Source organism: Lucilia sericata, unplaced genomic scaffold (assembly GCF_015586225.1).
Source record: "Lucilia sericata isolate MDLA Ls3-8-SP2 unplaced genomic scaffold, ASM1558622v1 Contig000797F_arrow, whole genome shotgun sequence".
NCBI classification, from domain to species: Eukaryota; Metazoa; Arthropoda; class Insecta; order Diptera; family Calliphoridae; genus Lucilia; species Lucilia sericata.
In genome coordinates this window covers 88,933-110,643 of record NW_023994789.1, presented here as the reverse complement: position 1 = coordinate 110,643, position 21,711 = coordinate 88,933, and the positions used below count along the sequence as shown (strand labels likewise).

At 31.7% G+C, this 21,711-nt stretch overlaps 1 protein-coding gene across 13 annotated transcripts in view; it reads left to right on the top strand.

Annotated features, from left to right (window-relative positions):
- The window catches only part of LOC119608138 (smoothelin-like protein 2), a 74,737-nt gene that overhangs the window by 45,900 nt on the left and 7,126 nt on the right, over positions 1–21,711 (top strand). For 8 of the 13 annotated variants that reach the window (XR_005231794.1, XM_037962425.1, XM_037962420.1 and 5 more), the window contains 7 exons: positions 6–196; positions 260–488; positions 555–845; positions 930–1,129; positions 12,272–12,385; positions 13,540–13,615; positions 14,920–15,360. Coding sequence is in view for 10 of the 13 variants with exons in the window: in XM_037962425.1 (XP_037818353.1) it covers positions 6–196; positions 260–488; positions 555–845; positions 930–1,129; positions 12,272–12,385; positions 13,540–13,615; positions 14,920–15,360 (1,542 nt within the window). In the remaining 3 variants the exon portion in view is untranslated. Of the gene's footprint in view, positions 1–5; positions 197–259; positions 489–554; positions 846–929; positions 1,130–4,458; positions 5,003–12,271; positions 12,386–13,539; positions 13,616–14,364; positions 14,527–14,919; positions 15,361–21,711 lie in introns of those variants that run through there. The other 5 variants (XR_005231795.1, XM_037962426.1, XR_005231796.1 and 2 more) reach the window with 4 other exon arrangements.

The following is a 21,711-nucleotide window of genomic DNA, read 5'->3' as shown; positions in this document are numbered from 1 at the left end:
AATAGTCACCGGTTATGTTGTCGAAGAGAAATACTATTCGGATAATAAAACAAAACCCAGTGTAGAGCGTAAGGAATTTATTTACTCTACAAGTCCCGAAGAATTGCAAAAACTTAAGGATCAAGTGGAAGTTTCTACCAATAGAAAAGCTCTAAAAGATGTAGAGCTCAAGGAGTCAAGACAAACAGCTTTGATTGTTAGTATTAAAGTTTTGTTTTTTAGTATAATTATTAATTTTCTATTTGCTTGTATTCCACAGTCCAAAGGTTTACCCGCTTTAAGATCTAGTCCTGAAGATGATTTTCTAGATTCTACTAGCAAATACGTGCGTCGTGGTTCGGTTAAAGAAATGAGTGAAAAATTCATACAGCGAGAGGCTTCCTCAACTGTAACGGAAAAATCAAATAATTATCCCAAGGCTGGTTTAATTTTGAGAACTAATTCACGTAAAAATAGCCGAGATGCGGAAAATGAAAGTGATAATTTTGGTAAGTTTTTTAGGGAGAGTTACTAAAACGATTTTGAGGTCCTGATTAAAGTAACTTATCTTCCAGAATCTTACAAAACTACACGAATACAACAACATACCAGCTCTGTATTGGCCGATTCAGATGATGCCGAACACGAATATGAAGTCGAGGAAGTTGCTAGTCGCCACTCAGGTCGTTTTATAACCGAAAGCGAAAGTGAATGTGATTCGATAAAGACTCAAAGGGAATTTAAAAAAGTAACCTCCTCTTCCTCGTCTTCAATGGCCACGCGTTCCTTCCTCAATACACAGGGTGAGGAAAAAGTCATAACAAATGTTTCCGATTGTTTGGAACGCATGCGTAATGCTGATAATGGTAAGAATTTTAAAATTTTTAAATAAAAACTATAAATTATTTGTAAATTACAAATGATTCATTTCCGTTTTTGTGTTTCTTTAGTTGTTGAAGAGGGCGATACACCAGAGGATCAAGAGGCCAGAGCTTTATTGAATAAATTTTTGGGTGCTAGCATTATAATGAAAGGCGTTGAGTCATCATTACCGGCCGGTTCGAATCGTCAATCGAAAATTATAACGACAACAACGACCAGCAGCAATTTAAGTGATGATAATGATGGCGATAATAATGCAAAAAACGAGGTATTAAATTAAATTTAAGCAAAAGTATTATTACATACATACATACTTACTAATTACATACATACATAAATAGTTTTAAAAGGAAATGAGAATAATAAATATTATGCCATTTTGGATATTTGATATCAGTAATAATAATAATAAGTCATATATACAACTTACTTACATACGTCATGTATATCAAGAATTTTGTTTTTGTGGCCTGACTACTTTTTTATTTCGTTCTTAAAAGTAACCCAAAAAAATGGGACCACTCCGCACGCTCGAGTAAAGAGTTCTCCACAAAGGACTGGTCCAAAACTAATCCAAATATATGAAAAATAAATGTTCCATTTATTGTTACAATGTCCTAGGTGAGGACCACATAATACGCACATGGATTACACCTGAGTAATCCCAAAAATACTCCTTTCCTAAGATTAGGGGGGGTACATGATTCTCATCATGGTCCTATGTAAGGCAGACTATGGACCATGTTGTTTTCAAAGAGAATGAAATGGTCCATGACTGCATTACATAGGACTACTTAACGGATCTAATGCTCCAATAATATTTTTATGGGATCAGTTTTGGGATTATCTTAACGGATCATGTAGTCCAATAATTATAATTTTTGAGGGAAATTTTTCAGAATTATACTTTACAATTTGAAAATTTTACCCCTTAAGTATAATTACGTCATTACACGTCTTTTACTACACGTCTTTGTATAAAGAAATTTTCGATTTCTTCATTTCGTTAATTATGTAAAATTTCCCTCCGATTTTCTTACTCAATCGATCCGTAACATATTCCACATTGTCTAGGATTATTTCTTAAGGACAATCGTTGAGCGACTGGTATTCGGCTCGTTAGGTTAGATTGTTGATACTAGGATGTATCCACATCAAATCCGAAAAAATATACCTAGACCAATGTTGGGCCTGTTCACTGAATGTGTTATCGTCTGACGTTCAAAAAATCAGTTTCCTGGACGTAATTTCTAACAATTTTCCAGTCAGTGTTAGTGAGGGATGTTATATCAGGAATAACATCATTCCCAAGATCTTTCCATCTAATTTCGGCGAAAGCCTGACAACGGGGAAGAAAGTGCTCCAGAGTTTTACTGTCCTCTCTACATGCTATACATTCGTCTGAATCCGCACTTCCAATTTTTCATAGCTTTGCCTGTAATCCTATGTGTCCGCTGAGAATACGTATCATAATACTAAACTCAGACTTGCTCATTTTGAAGAGGTTTCTCATCCTACTCTCGTTAGGGTTACCCCATAGGATCCTTGTGGTTCTAACCACGGTTTCATTATTCCAAGAGGCCTTATCGGTTTAACTCACCCATATTTTTAATTCTGCCCTTGTTGAGTCAAATGGTTTTGCGTTCGTCAGATTAACTACTTCGAGCTCCCTTCTCTTTAGAGCGGCCAGGTACCCATATGATGTAAACCTCTGGGAGAGTATTCGGTTAGAGGTTATTTACGGTTAGTACGGTCTTAAATTTTACTTTATTATCTGGCTGCCTGTTAAGCCCTGTATGCGACATATTTATTTTAATCCAATTTACGCATTCCTTTATTGTTCATTCAGAAGCGAAGGTTTAAATTTCGGAACATTTCAATGTGTACCACCTTTATGCAATAACTATATATCATCATCTCTAGTTGTTTGTTCAGCTCAGACCAGAATTGCAATTGAAATGTTTTTGTTTTTAGATTGCCACAGTAGAAATCATGGGCAATACTGTTGAAATAATAACATTTTCGGATCTGGGAGTTTGAATTCAGAAAATTTCACTATAACTTGATCATGAAAAATCATTGATTTTTCGCTAAAAATTTAATTTTACGATCTTTTACTCGGCTTTTCTTTGCAAATCCATTTTTTTCTATAATTACAATCACTAAAATCGATTGTTCACTGTAAATTAGATTTTTCATTTAAAATCCGACTTTCCATTAAGAGCCTGATCTTTCGATTTCTCACTTAAAACTTGGCTTTTCATTAAATGTCATATTTTTCCCTAAAATACGATCTTCCACTATATATAAGATTTTTCATTAAAAATACGACTTTCCACTAAAAGTCTGATTTCGCATCGGCTTTTCATTAAATATCAAATTTTTACCCAAAAATCCGATTTTTTAATTTAAAAAAATAGGGTTTTCACTAAAACCCGACATTTCACTAAAATCCAACATTTCACTAAAAATATATAGAAATTCGGCCTTTCACTAAAAAATTAAACTTTTCACAAATGATTCGCATTTCACTAAAAGATTCATTTTTTAGTAAAACATTCACCCGACTTTTCTGCAATAATTCGACTTTTCTGACTTTGATGAAGTCATAAAAATTCGACTTTTCTCTTAAAATCTGATTTTTCACTAAAAATCTTGACTTTTCACTAAAAAATGCGATTTTTCTCTTAAGAATTGATATTTCACTAAAAATTTTGACTTTTCACTAAAACATCCGACATCGATCCTGCAATATTCAAATTTTTTCTTCTAACATTCGACTTTCACCAAAAGTTTAATTTTCACTAAAAATTCACCTTTTCACTAAAATTTCGATTTTTTGACTAAAAACCCGACATTTTACTAAAAATCTAATTTTTTCCACAAAAAAATCGGATTTTCACTAAAAATTGGATTTTTTTCTAAAAATTCGATTTTTTTTCTAAAAATTTAATTTTTTTCTAAAAAATCGATTTTCTTTTTTCTAAAAATTTATAAATTTTATAAACATTTCAAATTCAGTAAAAATTAATTAGTTAAATATACTTGAAATTTGCGCGTCTTTAGTAAGTTGGCCAAAGCCTTTGAAAAATGTTTTCAGGCTAAATAAAACAGCTGTTATATTTTAGTTTGTCATGCTACGTGTTATGCTGACGCTACAAAATAACAGCAACTAAAAAACACTAATTACAAAACATTTTCTGTTTTTCTATACACTGTCAGAAATAAAAAACATTAACAGAATAAAAATAATAACTAATGGATTGTCAAAATGTTTTTAAAATAAATTTTATAAAAAATTTGAATCCTTTTCGTAATATTAACTTTTTTATGTTAATAATTAAACACAAAAATTAAAAAAAAAAAATTACAAGGATTTAAAGACAAGGTGATTGTCACAGAGAGGCCTTGTTTGGAATACAAAAAGTCTTTATTTTATTTTTTTAATTTCTTTTTTACGATTTATTCTCTTCTTTTGGGAAAATTCTAATAGCAAAAGCGAGAGTTTTTTCTCTTTTTGTTTATAAAGTTTTCATATACGGGGCGCATACACCACAAGAAACATACGAAAATATTATAGTATGATTTTGAAAAAGTAAAAATTTTTCAAATCAGTACACACCTAGACTCGCTAAAGATCACTTGTCATTTTTGTATTCAACACAAAAAAATATAAAAGAACAAACTAAAAAAGAAAATTTGAATTACAGTGCGACTACTCTTAATAAAAATCCAAAAAAAAAAATACACTGCGCTCTACTACTACTACTACTTCTGATTTAGTATATAGATAAATGTATATATAGAAAAATTTATAACGGAATATTCCAAAATAATATATACATACATACATATTGAAAAGAAATATTGAAAATTTAAACGGAAATCTTTATATAACGGTTCAAATTTAAAAAAAAAATAGTAAAATAAAAATTTAAAAGATTTTTAGTTTCTGGTGTCTACTCATTTAATAAAAGTAATAAATCAAACAAACTTTATATATATATCTTAAATAAAAATATATAGTTAATATTCAAAAAAAGTAAATCCCTTAGATAATACAACAACAGCAACTATTTATTAAATACAATTTTATATACTAAAAAATTGTATATAAAATAAGCAGCCGAATAATAAAAGTGTAAGCATTTTTTTCAAAATTATTCGATTTTTTATTTCATACCCATACACATACACCCAAACCCCTTGAAAACGAAAATATTATTCCATTTTCTTTTACTATATTTGGTAAAATTTTGAAATATACGATTTTCTACTTGTTCTTGTCATTGTTGTTGCAGCCAAACTAATAATAGTATTTAAGAAAAAAGCACAACAAAATAAATTATAAATAAAAAAAAAAAGAAAAAACGATTTAAAATTAAATAATGTGCAAATATACTGAGTACACCTGATTTCTTTATGTTTAAATGTTATTTATTTTTCTTTTTCAATATTTCTCTTTTTATTTTCAAAAATTTTCTGTTAATTATTTTGTGTTGTTTTAATTTAAAAGCGAAAATAAAAATAATATAAATAAATAATAAAGCTAAAAAACACAATAAATGAAAAAAAACACAACATCAGCAACATTTTTAAAGACCAGCAAACCAAACGTCCACGAAATTTTTGTTAAAAATAGACTATTCGTTCACTATTTTTATATACACATGAGAGAAAAACAGAAAAAAGAAACATTAAAAAAAGAGTCCAATATAAATATTTGAATTTCGGAAAAAGAAAAACAAACACAAAATATAAAATTTATGTAGAATTTTTTTCCTGCGTTTTTTCGAAGCCGAAATAAAACGATAAATTATAGAAAATTTTGAATATACTTAACAAGTAATGACAATTTAGCGTTTTATAAAGCTCTCTGAATAGGTCAAATTATTACTAACTTTACTACTATACAATACAATTACACATTATATTCTAAACTAAGTTAAAGATCAGGTTGACGATAACCCTTTGTAATGCTGCAAACCAGAGTCTCTGGTAGGAATCGAACGACCCCAAACTGTTAGGCTGAAGCCGTCTAATTTAAAAATACCGATAAAGAAACGAGATACTCTTTGAGAGACTAGATTGTTGTTGAGACTAAATTGTTGTGCTAGATATAGCTGTAAGAGTAGGTATTGGTCCTAGTTCTAACTTTTTATAACGTTTTCTATAGACTAAAGTTATTTATTGAGAACAAAACATGATTGCTTTTATAATTATTATGGATTTTTAACTAAAATAAAAATTTTTTCACCAAACGATCGAAATTAAAATTAATTTCATCAAAAACCGTATAATATTATTTATTGAGAATAAAACATGATTACTTTTATAGTTAGAAATGATTTTTCATGAAAATAACAACATTTGAAAGATATATCGATGTCTTCAATTCAGCTTTTACCAAAAACTTTAGTACTTGATGTATTCCAGTTCTAATTTATTGTAATGGACCAAATTTATTTATTGAGAACAAAACATGATTGTTTTTACTAATATATGAAATTTTTCGACAAACTATCGAAATTAAAATTAATTTCATCCAAAACCTTACATTTAATCCAAAGAATTTGTTCAATGTTATTATTTATTGAGAGTAAAACATGATTACTTTTATAATTAAAAACGATGTTCCACGAAAATAAATGCAATTTACTAAGATGTCGATGCTTTCAATTCGGTTTTTAACAAAAACTTTATATTATATGTTATTTTTAATGATTTATTAAGAACAAAACGTTTGATTACTTCCATTACTATGTTATAATTAAATATGTATATTAGAAGAGTAAATATTTACTTTTTAAGATAGAATTTTTAATTCTCCTTTTAGGTAAAATCTAAAAATTTGTTGTATATTTATTGAGAATAAGAAATGGTTGATATTTTATCAGACACCTTATATTAAAACTAACGATTTTGTAGATTATCATTTATTGAGAATAAAAATTGATTATTTTCACGTGTAAAAATGAGAGTGAAGACAGTCGCTCGAAATGCTAGACGTCTAAACTTTTCTATTTGTTGTTGTATGTATATTGTTGTTTATTGAGAATAAGAAGTGATTGCTTGTATAACTTATAGCGTAAAATTAAGTTAAGAAATATACCTATTTTAAATTTTTCACAAGATTTTTATTACAACTATCTCCATTTCGATTTGATGAAATTTCAATATATAAAAAACTTTAAAATAAATCGAGTGTAGTACAAGAATATTATTTATTGAGAACAAAAATCGTTTTCTTTAAATTGCAATAAATTGCAAATTGTTTATTGAGAACGAGAAATGTTTGCTTGTAGAATTGAAAAACTATATACTCAAAAAACTTTTTTGGATTATTAAAATTTTTCTGATACACCTTTTTTATTTATCAGGCGTTATGAACAATTATTCCCCGGGTGTTTGTTCCCTTTTATATACTTTAGGTATAGGAGAGGGAACAAACTTCCATGGAGTTTATTATTCGGAATAGGCCTGTATAGCTTTTATATCACTCTGGTGTATACAGTATATTACTCTGTTTGTAAATTCCACAATTTTTCATCCACACAGTATATCAAATCAGGAGCCGAACTACCGTTTATGTACATATATAATCGTATAAGCTTTTGTGTCGAAAACATATTTCAATATAGAAATTAAGCAACAAATTTTTAGACTTTAAGTTCAATATAAAACGCCCTATTCTCAAAAAGGAAAACTACAAACAAATTTTTCTAAATCAGAATTGTTGTAAATGACAGATCTTTTTATGCGAGATAAAACCATAATCGATTTTTATCTTATTTAGATATAGTGCATTTTAAAATCTTTCCACAAAAATGACAGCAAAAGTAGGATTCATAGCAAACTACTTTTACTTTTTAAATCTTTCTTTAATAATAAGATTCAAAATCTAAACTGAACATTACAGATTCTTAATTATACAAAATAATCACGTAATTTCAAAACAAAACAATTGACAACACTAAACAACAACAGTTGATGGGGAATAAAATTTAAAGAGAGCAATTTAAAATACAAACGAGAACATCAATCAGTTTTTTTACCGTTAAAATCATACAATGAATATCTAATCTATGTACATATGAGTGTATAAGTGCGTGCATTCAACACATTATTTTCCCCCTAGAGGTGTTGCTGTTGTGGCAGCAACAACTCCTAGACATATTTATAGAGGTGTGTGTATACATAAAAAATCGGAACAACTTAGAAATTGAAAATTCTTACAACGTACATATAAACCAAATTCAAATATTCACTCTATTTTACTTCCACTACTAAACGGGAAATAGCACAAGAAAAACAACAAGAAAAAAAGAACAAGGAGTAACTAGAAGTAGACAAAAATAAACATTTAAGCAAAAATTGCATTTTTTGTATGTGTTAAAATTTGAATACTATTCGTAATAGACAGACAACGAAGCCCTAAATAACTTTCTAAAATTATATTTTTTAAAAAAATGTTTTTCGTATAAGATAGTGTTTGTGCAATCCAAACAACTGAAAATTATACAAAACATTTTGTAGTTTTTTTTTTTACTATTTATTTATTTAAATTTAATTTATACTTGTGCCAAAGTTTATTTACATGCAGGTATAATTTTAGTTTTTGTTTGGTATAGAAAGAAAACGAAAAAGAGTTGGTAAATGATTTTGAATAAACAAAAAAAAGTATTGAATTTTTTTGTTGTACATGTTAGGGAGTAGTAAAAAAAAAATTATTAAATTTTTATATAAAAAAATATTTAAAATTTATTTTGTATACAACACGAGGAGAAGGAAACAACAAACCAACCGCATGTCTACAAGTATTTCAATTTTATTTTCTTTCTACATACGTTTGTGTTTGATTTACGTAGTTTTCTAAATTTAAATCTGTTTCTACGTTCCAAAATAATAATTTCGAAAAAAAACAGCGCATTCACGTCAGGCAAATATTTTAAAAATGGCACATTGTTTTTGTTGTTGTTCGCTTTTCAATAGACAATTTTCGTGTGAAATCTTTTGTTTTTGAATATTAATCAATTTGTTGAAAATGAAAATTGTGAAATTAAATGAATTTCAATCGGAAATTGTTGTTTAGAGATAAATATTAAAAATCAATTTATTTTAAAAATCGAAATTAATACCATTTTTTAAAGTGAAATCAGATAAGGCAAGCTAATGTTTTCAATATTTTTTTTATAAAATAAAAAATTTTACATTTCAGTTTTTAGGCACGTTCACACAAATCAAATATTTGATAGGTGTCAACGTAGATTTAACTTATTAAAACTCTTTAGGCAATGAAATGGGAGGGGTCGAAAGATCAAAAGTAGCCTTAAAATGTTTTATTTTAAAGCCTATATTAGCATTGAAATTGATTTCAAATTATTATTTATTGAGAATAAAAACTGATTACTTTATTAGATATATTAAATTTAAAGCATTTTTTGTCTATAATTATTTATTGAGAAAAAGAAATTATTGCTTTTTAAAATTATGACTAAAAATTAAACGAAAATTTTGAAAATTTTTTCCAAAAAAAAAAAAAAAAAAAAAATATTCCAAATCAAATTTAAAAAGATTTTTAAGCAAAAATAATAACTGCATTATTATAATAATATTTTTAGTATTTTTTATATAAAATAAAAAACTCCTGAAGAATTATTTTTATCTCAAATAGGGGTCAAAAGGTTAAAAACTGCTTAATGAGTAATTGCAAATGTTTTATATTAAATATATTAATTTAAAATATCTTTTTAATCTTTAAAATTTGGAAAGTAAATATATAAAACTTATCTTCTATGATTAAGTTATCTCTAAAAATAATTTTCAACAAAATCAGCTGTTATCTTTTTGTCACGCTGAGATGTTGAACATCAAAAATGCGTTTGAGTGAAATGAATAATTTTTCTAAACTGTTTAAGTGCCAAAGAGTTAAAAATACAATTAGAATACAAATATGAACATTAAAGAAACATGTCTTTCCTGTTAATATAATTAAAATAAACAATTATTTAAGGAAAAAAATTTATGACAAATTGTCTTGATTAGTTTTATTTTTCTTGTTGCAACAATTTCAAGAAATAAAATTTCAATGAAACAAAACAATTTTGGCAAGAATTTTAATTACAATTATTTTATAGAAGAAAAAAATCTGTAATACTTTCTTTGTTTTATTTGAAAAGTTTTTTTATTAATAAATTGTTTATTAAAATCTCGTTAAATCTTTATTAGTCTGAAAAGATTTAAACAATAACAACATCTACTTTGTAGTATATTTACAAGAGTAGTAATTATGCAAAATTTCTTCACTTCACTTTTTACTTTCTTGATTAATATTTGAAACTTTTTGAAAGTGGCGAAGGTCTTAAAATTATAAAGTTTAATTTTTCCAAGACTTTGTTGATGGTTTGCGGTTGTAACTCCCAAATGGTTTAGACGATATTAGCCTCAAGAGTGTAAATCCGTTCTAAATTATTCATATAGCATCGGATTTTACGGGCACGTCACAAGAAAACGTCTAAAGGCGTTAAATGTCTGCTCCGATGCGGTCAATTAACATCGTTAAGACGACTGATACGATAAATTGTCTGATAAATTATGTGGCAGCATGCGCCATCTTGCTGAAACCAAACATAATCCAAGTTTATGTGTTCAGTTATAGCCCAAAAAAGCGGGCTTTGAAGCGCTTTCAATAATTGTTTAATTTTACCCACAGGAACCGCAATTTTCACCGTACGAAGACGGAGACCACGAAAACTTGGAAAAAATTAAAAAAAAATACATCACTCAATTTAGAAACTGTACGTCTTTAGGTGTTTTTGGGACGACCTCTTCTTCTTTTACCTTGGGAGCTTCACTTCAAAACTTCGTGAATTATTTCTGAACCGCTTAAGCCGCTTAAAAATTTCACGATCCATCGTGTTTTGTCTTGTTCTGCGTAAAAGGATGGATAGGATAGTAGGGGGCGAACAGACCATCTCTAGTCAGTATGGAACCAATATATTCGAATCTGTCAACCTTTTCAGCCAAATTATAGATCGATCAAAAACTTTATATAACTTGCAAAGTGTTCTTGGAATTTCATTATTTATTGAGAATAAAAACTGATTACTTTTATAGTTATTTCTGAAGTAGGTTTCACGATCGTTAGTGTTTTGTATTGTTCCGCGTAAAAGTTCTTCGATAGAGATGGTAGGGCGCTACCAACAGACCATCTCTATGGAACCAAGATATTAGAATCTGCCAACTTATAGAGCGACTAATCGATCAACTTTATAAAAATTTCAACGTTTTTGTTGAATATTATTATTTATTGAGAATAAAAACTGATTACTTTTATAATTAAAATGGATTTACAAGATATAGAGTCTAAACCAAAGACTTTATATTAAATCTTGTGAAATGGTGAGAGTTTAGAAAGTCTCAGACAATAAACATACAAATTATATTAATAGAACAAGATTTCTCGATAGATCTTAGCCACTTATACATAGATCGATATTGCTGTTAAAAATATCTAGAAAAAATGTCTGACAACGGGTCTTGAAATTGAATTTAGCAAGAGCTGTGAGAAAGAGTATAAAAATAATGCTTTCACAAAACATTTAAAGGTGTTTTTAAAAACTTTTAAAGTAAAGGATGGATTTTCGATTTATTTATTTATATTAAATCATTCGTTTAATGGAATTCTTTTGAATACCCTAAATATATTTATTCACAAAGAGAAAAAACTATTATCACTTGCACTAGTTTGTAATAACAAATATTGCAATAAGTATTTTTAATATATTATTCTTAAATTTATTTTTGGAAATACGAAAAACTACCTCTTCACGTTCTCTCCCTTAACACGTTAAACATGTTTTTTCACTTTACAAGCATTAATCATTTTGTTTACGCCGTTTAAAAATTAAGAAAAACTATTCTATGACACGATGATTTATTTGGTAAAATATGGCACCCTCGATTCAGTGCCAATTGACCACCTATCTGTTGTTGTTAACCATTTGAAAAATATTTGTTGTACAATCTACAATTTAATGTGATTGTGTTTAAACAATATGAACATTTGGCAGCTACAACTAACTTCCTCCTCCGTAACAACTACTACACTTACAACAAAGTGTACGTAAATAGTGTACGAATAGAAATGAGACAAGACAAGATAAATTGTCTACGTCATTTTTTTTGTAAAGATTTCAATGTATAGTATTTTTTTGTCAAAATAATCAGCAATTAATCGAAATGACAATAAAAAAATTTAAGAAATTTAAAAGAAATTGTTTTTGTTTTTCCACTCTTAAATATTGTTGTTTTAAACGTTAAGATTTGTTTAATTTTTTGTAATTTATTATTAATTATTTTTACCAAATTGTAAATTAATTGTATAAAATTTATTTGATTTTTTTTTTAGGTAAAAACTACACGTATAACGAAAACGATTAAATCTGGAAGCTCTTCTACACCAGTTACTTATACAACTTGTGATATAGAGGAGATTTGGGACGAAGAAATCTTAAAAGAATTGGTGAGTAAATACAAGTGAACTAGAATGAACTAGAACTGAACATGAACTGAACTAGAACTGAACATGAACTGAACTAGAACTGAACTAGAAATGAACTAGAACTGAACTAGAACTGAACTAGAACTGAACTAGAACTGAACTAGAACTGAACTAGAACTGAACTAGAACTGAACTAGAACTGAACTAGAACTGAACTAGAACTGAACTAGAACTGAACTAGAACTGAACTAGAACTGAACTAGAACTGAACTAGAACTGAACTAGAACTGAACTAGAACTGAACTAGAACTGAACTAGAACTGAACTAGAACTGAACTAGAACTGAACTAGAACTGACTAGAACTAGAACTACTGAACTAGAACTGAACTAGAACTGAACTAGAACTGAACTAGAACTGAACTAGAACTGAACTAGAACTGAACTAGAACTGAACTAGAACTGAACTAGAACTGAACTAGAACTGAACTAGAACTGAACTAGAACTGAACTAGAACTGAACTAGAACTGAACTAGAACTGAACTAGAACTGAACTAGAACTGAACTAGAACTGAACTAGAACTGAACTAGAACTGAACTAGAACTGAACTAGAACTGAACTAGAACCGAACTAGAACTGAACTGAACTAGAACTGAACTAGAACTGAACTTGAACTGAACTAGAACTGAATAGAACTGAACTAGAACTGAACTAGAACTGAACTAGAACTGAACTAGAACTGAACTAGAACTGAACTTGAACTGAACTAGAACTGAATAGAACTGAACTAGAACTGAACTAGAACTGAACTAGAACTGAACTAGAACTGAACTAGAACTGAACTAGAACTGAACTAGAACTGAACTAGAACTGAACTAGAACTGAACTAGAACTGAACTAGAACTGAACTAGAACTGAACTAGAACTGAACTAGAACTGAACTAGAACTGAACTAGAACTGAACTAGAACTGAACTAGAACTGAACTAGAACTGAAGTAGAACTGAACTAGAACTGAACTAGAACTGAAGTAGAACTAGAACTGAACTAGAACTGAACTAGAACTGAACTAGAACAGCACTGGAACTCTCAATCTCTTCAATTTGCCAAAAATCAAAAGAAATCAATTCGTTAATAATATATAAATTCTCTTAAATTATTTTTTCTTTATTACAGTTGGAACAGGCTAGAACATACGAAGAACGTCGTAAAATCCGATCACGTTTGAGGGAACTTATGGCTGACCGTGAAGGTATTTCAAAATAAAAAAAACAAAAAAAAAATCACAACAAAGAAAAAAACCCCGCCACAATTAAAACACAAATGGTGGTGTGCTTTTTATTACGATATTAAATTAATCAATGGATATGTCTGTCCCGCTGACAAAAGAAATTTCAAAAAAAAAAAAAAAATCTGTGAGAATTTGTCATCTCGAATGATGCGTTAAAAATTGATTTTTCTTTTGCGCATTGGTTACTTACAAAGAAAATATAAAAAAATCTTTAAAAAAATTTCCCCGCTCTTAAAGTAAAGTCATCAGGGGCATTGAAACCAACAAGAGAAAATGCGTAAATAATGTTTACCAAATTTTTACCTTTGTTTACAGGGTTAATTTAAAAATAGAAAAAGAATTGTGGTTTATTTTAGAATAATAACAATTATAAATTGTTCTACAACTACAAATGAATAACGTCAAGAGTTCAAAGTTCATTTGTCTTTTGTTAAAGATAATGGTTTCAAATTTGATTAATTTTTTATTTTCTAATAAAAAGTACATTAATTTTTAAAAGCACTTTTCTCAAATAAAACTAAATTATTTTCATTATTATCTTTTGGGTGTAGAACACACAAATCCTTTAACAAAAAATATGGTGTTGGAGTAATATAAATTTTAATTTAACTTATTGTTTATTTAGTAATTGTTATTTATTATGCATAATAATTATACATATATATTTATATTATAATCATTATAAATATTTTATATTTACTTTATTCTAGATATGAAATTTTAGCTAAACCAAACAATTCGTAAAGAAAAGAAAACAAATATTTTAAATTGGATTTGTTAAACACTGAAAGAAATATCCTAGAATGTTTATTTACTAGGTATTTAAACTTAGAAAGAAAGAAAGAGAGAGAAAGTTATAGCAGGAAAGAGATGTAAGCATTCATAGCAAAACATGTTAATGTCTCATCAACTTAAATTTGAAATTAAATTCGAAATTCTGTTCTGTCTCATCTCACTCGAAAGCAAATTTCCAAACTCATTTAGTCAGTCCTTTCTCACTTTGTTTGATCCGTGTAAAATATTTATTCTAAATCATCATAATCGTTCGTATTATTGATTTCTTTTGTTGTTGTTCTTGTTGTCCTTGTTAAGGATAATGGCTTTAGGACCGCCGTCAATAGTAAATTGTATCACAGTTATTGGACGTATTGTGTCTTTCGTATACCATTCTCCCGCCATTGTTTTTATAGTTTTTTTGCTTCTTCTGTTCATAAAGTCTTATTTAAAAACTGCAACATTTATCGAATTTCCCCTCCCCCCTTTAGAAACAAAGAAAAGCCCTACTAGCGGCGATGAAAAAGAAGTGAAAGCAGCAGCTAATGTTCCTGAAGAAGAGGAGAGTAGTGCCAGCGAATACGAGGAAATTATCGAAGAGGTCACCGATTATAGTGAAGCGGAATCAGAAGTTGATGATAAGAAACAAAGCGATAAACTAGATAAAGTTGTCGAAAAGTCACAAAAAGATCAAGAAAAGCAAACTTCGGAAGCTGTTGTAACCAAAACAGCTGAAGAATCCCTAAGCGTTATAGAAAATTTGGAAATTTCCTGCACTAAACAGGAAACCCATACAGAGCAAGTTGAGGAAACTACAACTCAAACTACAACCACTACCACAACTGAAACCGAAACAGTTGAGGAAGTTGTAGAAGAGGAATCTTCAACTGCTAGCAAAGACGACGACGATAAAACCGATAGCTCTGAAAAGGGTGAGTCCTTAAAGCCCATGGTGCATGATAAACAAAAAACGCCACAAGAAGGCAACAGCCATAGCAATCAGTCAACAACAAACAGCCAAAAACAACCAAAGTCGGCACAAACAAATAGCAATAGTAAAATCACTGTTAGTGAAAGTAGTAGCATGCACGCTCCAAACAATAATAATAAAAGTAATAAAACACAAAAAACAACCTCTACTGCGCCAACATCCAGTCAAAATCCAATTGTGACTGTACAGACTGCAGGCAGGGCAGACTCTACCTCAAATAGCAATAAAACCCTTAATAAGAATTCTAGTTCTCGCCAAATGAATAGCAACAACAACAATAGCAATACAAGTCTAAATGTTAATAATAATAATGATAGTAGTAGTAGTTTAGGTGGTAGCTCAGTAGTCGTAGGTAGTAATGATAGTCCCAGACAAGTAGATAGATTAGGTGTGCCTCAAAAAGAAGATTCTGGTACTGAGAGTGGGGAAGATTTACGCTTAATAGCGGCTGGTCTGCGTGATCAATTGCAAATCCAAAGCGATTCCAATATTATTGAAGACGTTACATGTGCTTTGAGTCGTTTGGAGAATTCGCTTAAGGAAGGCAAAGATATTTCGGTAGATACTGAAAAACGCAAGGCCCTGTTGGCTTTGGTGGCTCGTTTGCGTGCCGGTTTAACTTCACCTGAAAAATTAGCCGAAATAGCAGCTGCCATGTCCGAATTAGACGGCAATGAAGCTCTCTATGGTGAAACTTCCTCGCCTGAGGCAGATGCTCATCGTTCGAACCGTTCTCGCTTTGCTAAACGCAGAAATCGTGTAAATCGTCATACGGTGGGTGTTAGTCGTGAAGAATTGGCCGATGCTAGGCGTTATATGGAAGATATGCTAATAATGGGTAGTATTTCTCAAAGTACCACGCCTGAAGCAAATAGTGTCCCCAACAATTCTCCGCCTCAGTGGTATCCTTTAGAGAAGAATGCCTCTTCGGGAGCAATATTAACGCAATCATCAACCCCCGTTTTGCAAAGACCAAAACAATTTGTACCCGAAGAACCTTCGAACGTTACCTATACCAATAGATTAACGGTGAATAATGGTAAGCGCCGTCCTCTTTCGGGTGAATATTCGGTTACCTTTGGAAACCCCACAGTGTATAGACAGCCCGAAGAACCTAAGCAATCACCACAGGTGGTCAAACCATCCAGTCCACCTGATGATAGTTCGAAATTTTCTAGGTTTACCAATAAAAAGCATTTAATGAAACGTGCCAATACCATTGATTTGGCTAAAACTCACAAATATAATTCAGAATTTGATACCGACTCGGATGCCGAAGACAAGGGTCCTCATTTGGGTCTAAAACGAGCCGTACAAGTAAGTGTTAAGAAGCGTGTACAAAATGTTGTACCTCCCTTTGAGCCCAAAACCGAAAATGATCGCAAATTTTTGGCCTTTATTAATAAGCAAAGTGATAAGCCTGGTTTAGGTTGGACTACCTCACGTTCTGTTTCAAACTGGACAAATAAATTTGGCTCCATTAAGAGTACTTTTGAGGGTGGCTTAGCCGGTAAGCCGCCACAGGCTCCTCATCATGTTTCGTCCTCTTCAAAGCCTCATCAATCTAGCAAATTATTTAGCCAGCCAATGGTCAATAATTCTGCTCCGGCACCGCCACCAAATTATATAACAAATCAACAAATCGCCTTGAGATTACAACAAGAAGCAGAACGTCAAGCCGAAGAGCGTAGAAGAAAATTGGAGCGCGAACGTATGGAATTTGAGCGTCGTGAACGTGAAAAACTGGAAAGACAAAGGCAACAACGTGAAATGCAGGAGAGGGAACGCCTAGAGCGTGAACATTTCGAAAGACAAAGAAGAGAACAAGATCAGATAGCTGCAGCTCAACATGCCGCCATTTTAAGGGAACAAGAACAATTGGCGGCTCAACAAGCTGCTGCCAATATGAATGTACCTAAACCTATACCCATCAATGAATTCAAACATGCTCCTCAATCGGTATTTAGACCGATTGATAATGTTGACTCTCCCTCAAAGCCTATTTACAAGCCTATACCACAATTACCGCGCAACTCAAGTACTTGGCAGTCTCTTAATACTGCTTCTCCAAGAGGACAAGGCAACAGTTTAACACCTAATTCTCCTAACCATTATGGCAATACCAAACCAGATAATTCGTTTATAACCTCACCACCACCCTCTTCTAGATCACCAATTGCTTTACCTTGGGCTTCTAAACCCACCGTGGATAGCAGCAGTTTCAAATCGAAGGCCAACCGCTTTGAGGAACGTTCTAAGTATGACAATATCAACAGTACCGGACCTTATATACAACGTCACAATTCATTGCGTTCAGCTAATGGCAATCAAATTTCAGAAGATTTTAGAAAACGTCCTTCGCTGCCCAACACCTGTGATCCATATAGTGTTAGGCAAATGCCACCACAACAAGATCCTTTGGCTTATTTGCCTCCTCCACAAAATATTTCATTCACTTACAGCAATCTCAAGCCAAAAACCACATATCAAAGTTATCCTTGTTTACCATCAGCTGTAGTCAACAACTCCAGTGATAACGAATATCAAAGACCGAGAGAAGACTCTCTTACTGATCCTCATGCCGTGCCCTTGGTGTTGACCTCATCAAATCCCTCATACTGTCCACCAGCTCAGGCTCCTCCACAATTGCAGCAGCAACCAATTAGTCAACCCCGTTTACCCAGACAATTTGATTTGGCAAGTCCAGCCGACAGCACGCCCACAAGTCCCAGCATATACACTATGCCACAAACTGATTGCACAGATGATGATTTGGACTCCGACTGCAATTTATTGGAATACCATGCAGTCAGCCGGGTAATGGGAAAACCTCAAAGTCAAACAGCTGTAACTGTGGGTCGTCGCACGGGTCATGTTAGTGACGATGAGTTGTATGGCAAAAATTCAAAGGCTGCTAAAAATCTATTGAGCACTATGAAGAGTATTGGAAATCCCAATGGTATGGCCAAACCAAAGGCTCCCGTGCTAAAGCGTCCAGAAGCAATAACTTCTCCAAAAACTTGCCTCTCCCCAGATGGTCGCTCCTATCAAGCACCCATTGTTGAGCCTTTGTTCCCAGATATAAATAAATTTGAGGCTAATCGTCAACCAATTTTCAGCCCTGAGTCCAAAAAGCAAACAACTGCTCCAATATACCCTCAACCAGCACCGCGCAAACAATTGGGTATGTATAAGAGTATGGAAAATCTAAATAGAAACACGAACAAAAATCAGACCAATTTTATGACCACAACTACTTCACAACAGCCCTCACCTAGGCCTTATGTTAGAGAAACACAACAGCCCTCACCTAAGCCTTATGTAAGTGAAACACAAACCTCTTATGTTGTTACTTACCCCGTTGAGGACACCACAGACGATGAAGATTTCAGTCGGATGAGCCACAAGAAGATAATGCCACCCAGTAGTTTGGATCTAAGAAGACAACGCAATGTATCGGAAAATTCAACTGGTAGTTCAACTACAGCTTCCATGTCATTTAGTCAAAATTTACCATCACCCAATACTAGTTGGACATCGAATCCCATTGTGGTAGATGAATCTAGTAATTATCAAAGTATGCCTACACCTTATCAGAATCCCCATAAACATTTACCACCTTCAACAGCAGAGCCAACCTATCAAGCTCTTAGTAGTCAAGTGGTAACAAGTTATACAAGTGTCAATCAAAATTCAAATTATAATCCACCGCCTTCGGATTATAAAAAGACGGCTGCTCAATATGAAGCACCACCCCAAAGACAAATGCCGGTTATGCCAGCTCAACAGCAAGTCCCAACGCCAAATTATGGAGCACCAGCTGCCACACAGCTGCCTACAAGTCCACCAATGCCTACCACAAAATCATCATATGAAGCTAAATCTCAAAGACAATTGCAACTACAGCAGCAGCAACAGCAACAATACCAAAATACTACAAATCAAAAGCAATCTGCCACAAAACCATCATATGGAGTACAAACGCAACAACCAACACAACATCAAGCTCCCGAAAGAATTCAAAAACCTCCAGTAACACAAAAACCAACAGATTATCCAAAACATAACTCAAAAACCACAACAAAAACTGCAACTTCAACCTCAACCACGCAAGAGAAAAGATCTTTGGCCAGCATGCGTAAGACAGTAAGTGAAGATCATCACAGTATACATAAAGATCAAACTGTAATAAATCCACAACATTCAAATATTTCCCAAGAAATGCTTGACCGTTTAGATCAACAGCGCGAACGTATATCGAATGATATAAGACGCAAGAGTTTGGGAAATGCTCTGGACTATCAAATGGAGAAACAAGCACGATATGAGACCCAAAACAGTCAAGAGTACAAATCGTCAGCTCCTGCAGACACACCCGATATTGTGAAATCTTCCCTACCCAAAGATGAAAACCAACCCATACTTAAAAAGTTTGGACCACCTCAAAGACATCACTATATGCCCAATGCTTATCAGAGTCCAAGTGCAAATACTACAGCATCTTCCACGGTTGTATCTACCGCCACACACTCCACAAAGATACAAGGCAAAGACGGACACTCGATGACCAATCAAACTGTGGTAAAAACTCAACAGATTGTAAATCACATCAAACCCACCGTTATGGAAACACCCGCCACACCTCAGCCCGATGATGATTATATACCTAGAAATATTGTCTTTAATAATGTACATGCTTTCACATCAATGAATCGACGTCAAGAAGATGAAAGTATAACAACGGCCCAAGAACAACATCATACCATTAGACCGAATAAATTGAGTAAATCTGATTCTTGGAATCAAATCGTAATGCTGCAAAACCAACATGTACCCACCAATACAACAAAATTCAATCAAAGTCCCACCAATGAATTGAGACGCACTAAATCGGGTCATACATTAGCTTTACCCAAAATGTATGAAGCTGCCATGACTAAAACCGATATCAGTGAAAAACAAAAGACCGTGGCTGCCTATTTCTCGGGACAAAAATCACCCACACAACAGGAAACTCTAGTGGAGCAACAGACCACTAAACGTTCGGTAATAAATCGCACCAAAACCAGTGAAAAAGTATCGGCTGCCAGTCGTAAATCATTAGGTACAAATCTACCCATTGCACCGGGGGGTCTGCAACGCAGTGCAACTATGCCGCACATAGCTAATCTAAATCTGTTGGATGAAAGCAATGTGGAGGATGCTTTCGAACAATTGATGATGGGTTCGTAAAAACGCTAAGAAAAAATTGTAAATGTAAATATAAAAAAGAAGGCAACTCTCTAAATCTAAAAGCCGGCTTTAAAACTAAATAATATCAACAACAACAGCAGCAGCAGCCATTCCACAGCGTTTATTTAAAAAAAATTAAATCAACATAAAACTCAGTTACTCTAACAACTCTTCTTAAGGTCCATCATCATATTGATTTAATGCTCTATTTTTTTGATATTTTTTCTTCTAAAAATCCTGTATAGTTAGTTATAGTTTTTATACCAATTTTATTATTATTTATTTTTTATTTAAACAAAACAATTTTACTTTTTGCGCGTGCGACTTATTACAAGACTAAAACGAAATTTAACGTTTTTTTATTAAAATTTAAAAACCAAACCCGCCCATAAACGGAAGTTGAGGGACTTCATGTTGTTGTTTTTTTAAGTTTTAAACACTATTGTTGTGGCCTTAATTTAATTTTACTTAAAAAAAAATCAAGAAAATAATTTTGAAAAAATGAGCACAATATGACGCGACAACGTCAAGCAACTTGCACTAAGTTTGACCAACCTCCCCCTACTCACTCACTCATTCACTACGTGATCAACAAGATTTTATTATTTATGGACTCTATATATCAACAACATTTTCTGCAAGACGATAAAAAGTAAAAATAACAACATTATATATCGCTGGCACTGTCGTCGTCGAGTCTGTCTATGTGTGCGTGCGTGCATTTTGAAAACGTTTCAGCATAAAACAAATGCAACTCTGTGTAGAAATATAACCAACTGTATACAAAAATACAAACAACAAATGCAACACTGTTTTTATAACTATTAATTGTGAGTTGATTAAAATTGTAGAAGAAAATAAAAAATAGAAATAATAATAATGTTTTAGCTGCAATTATCCTGATTTTAACGTCGTTCAATCTAATCCACGCCTTTAATGAAGCATGTTGAAAAAAGAAAAATGTTTTATAAAATTTTGATAATTTTTGTTAAACTCGTTTTTTTTACTTAATTGTTCATTTGTTTTGCTTGATCGTTCATTGTTGAATTTAAAATTCGTA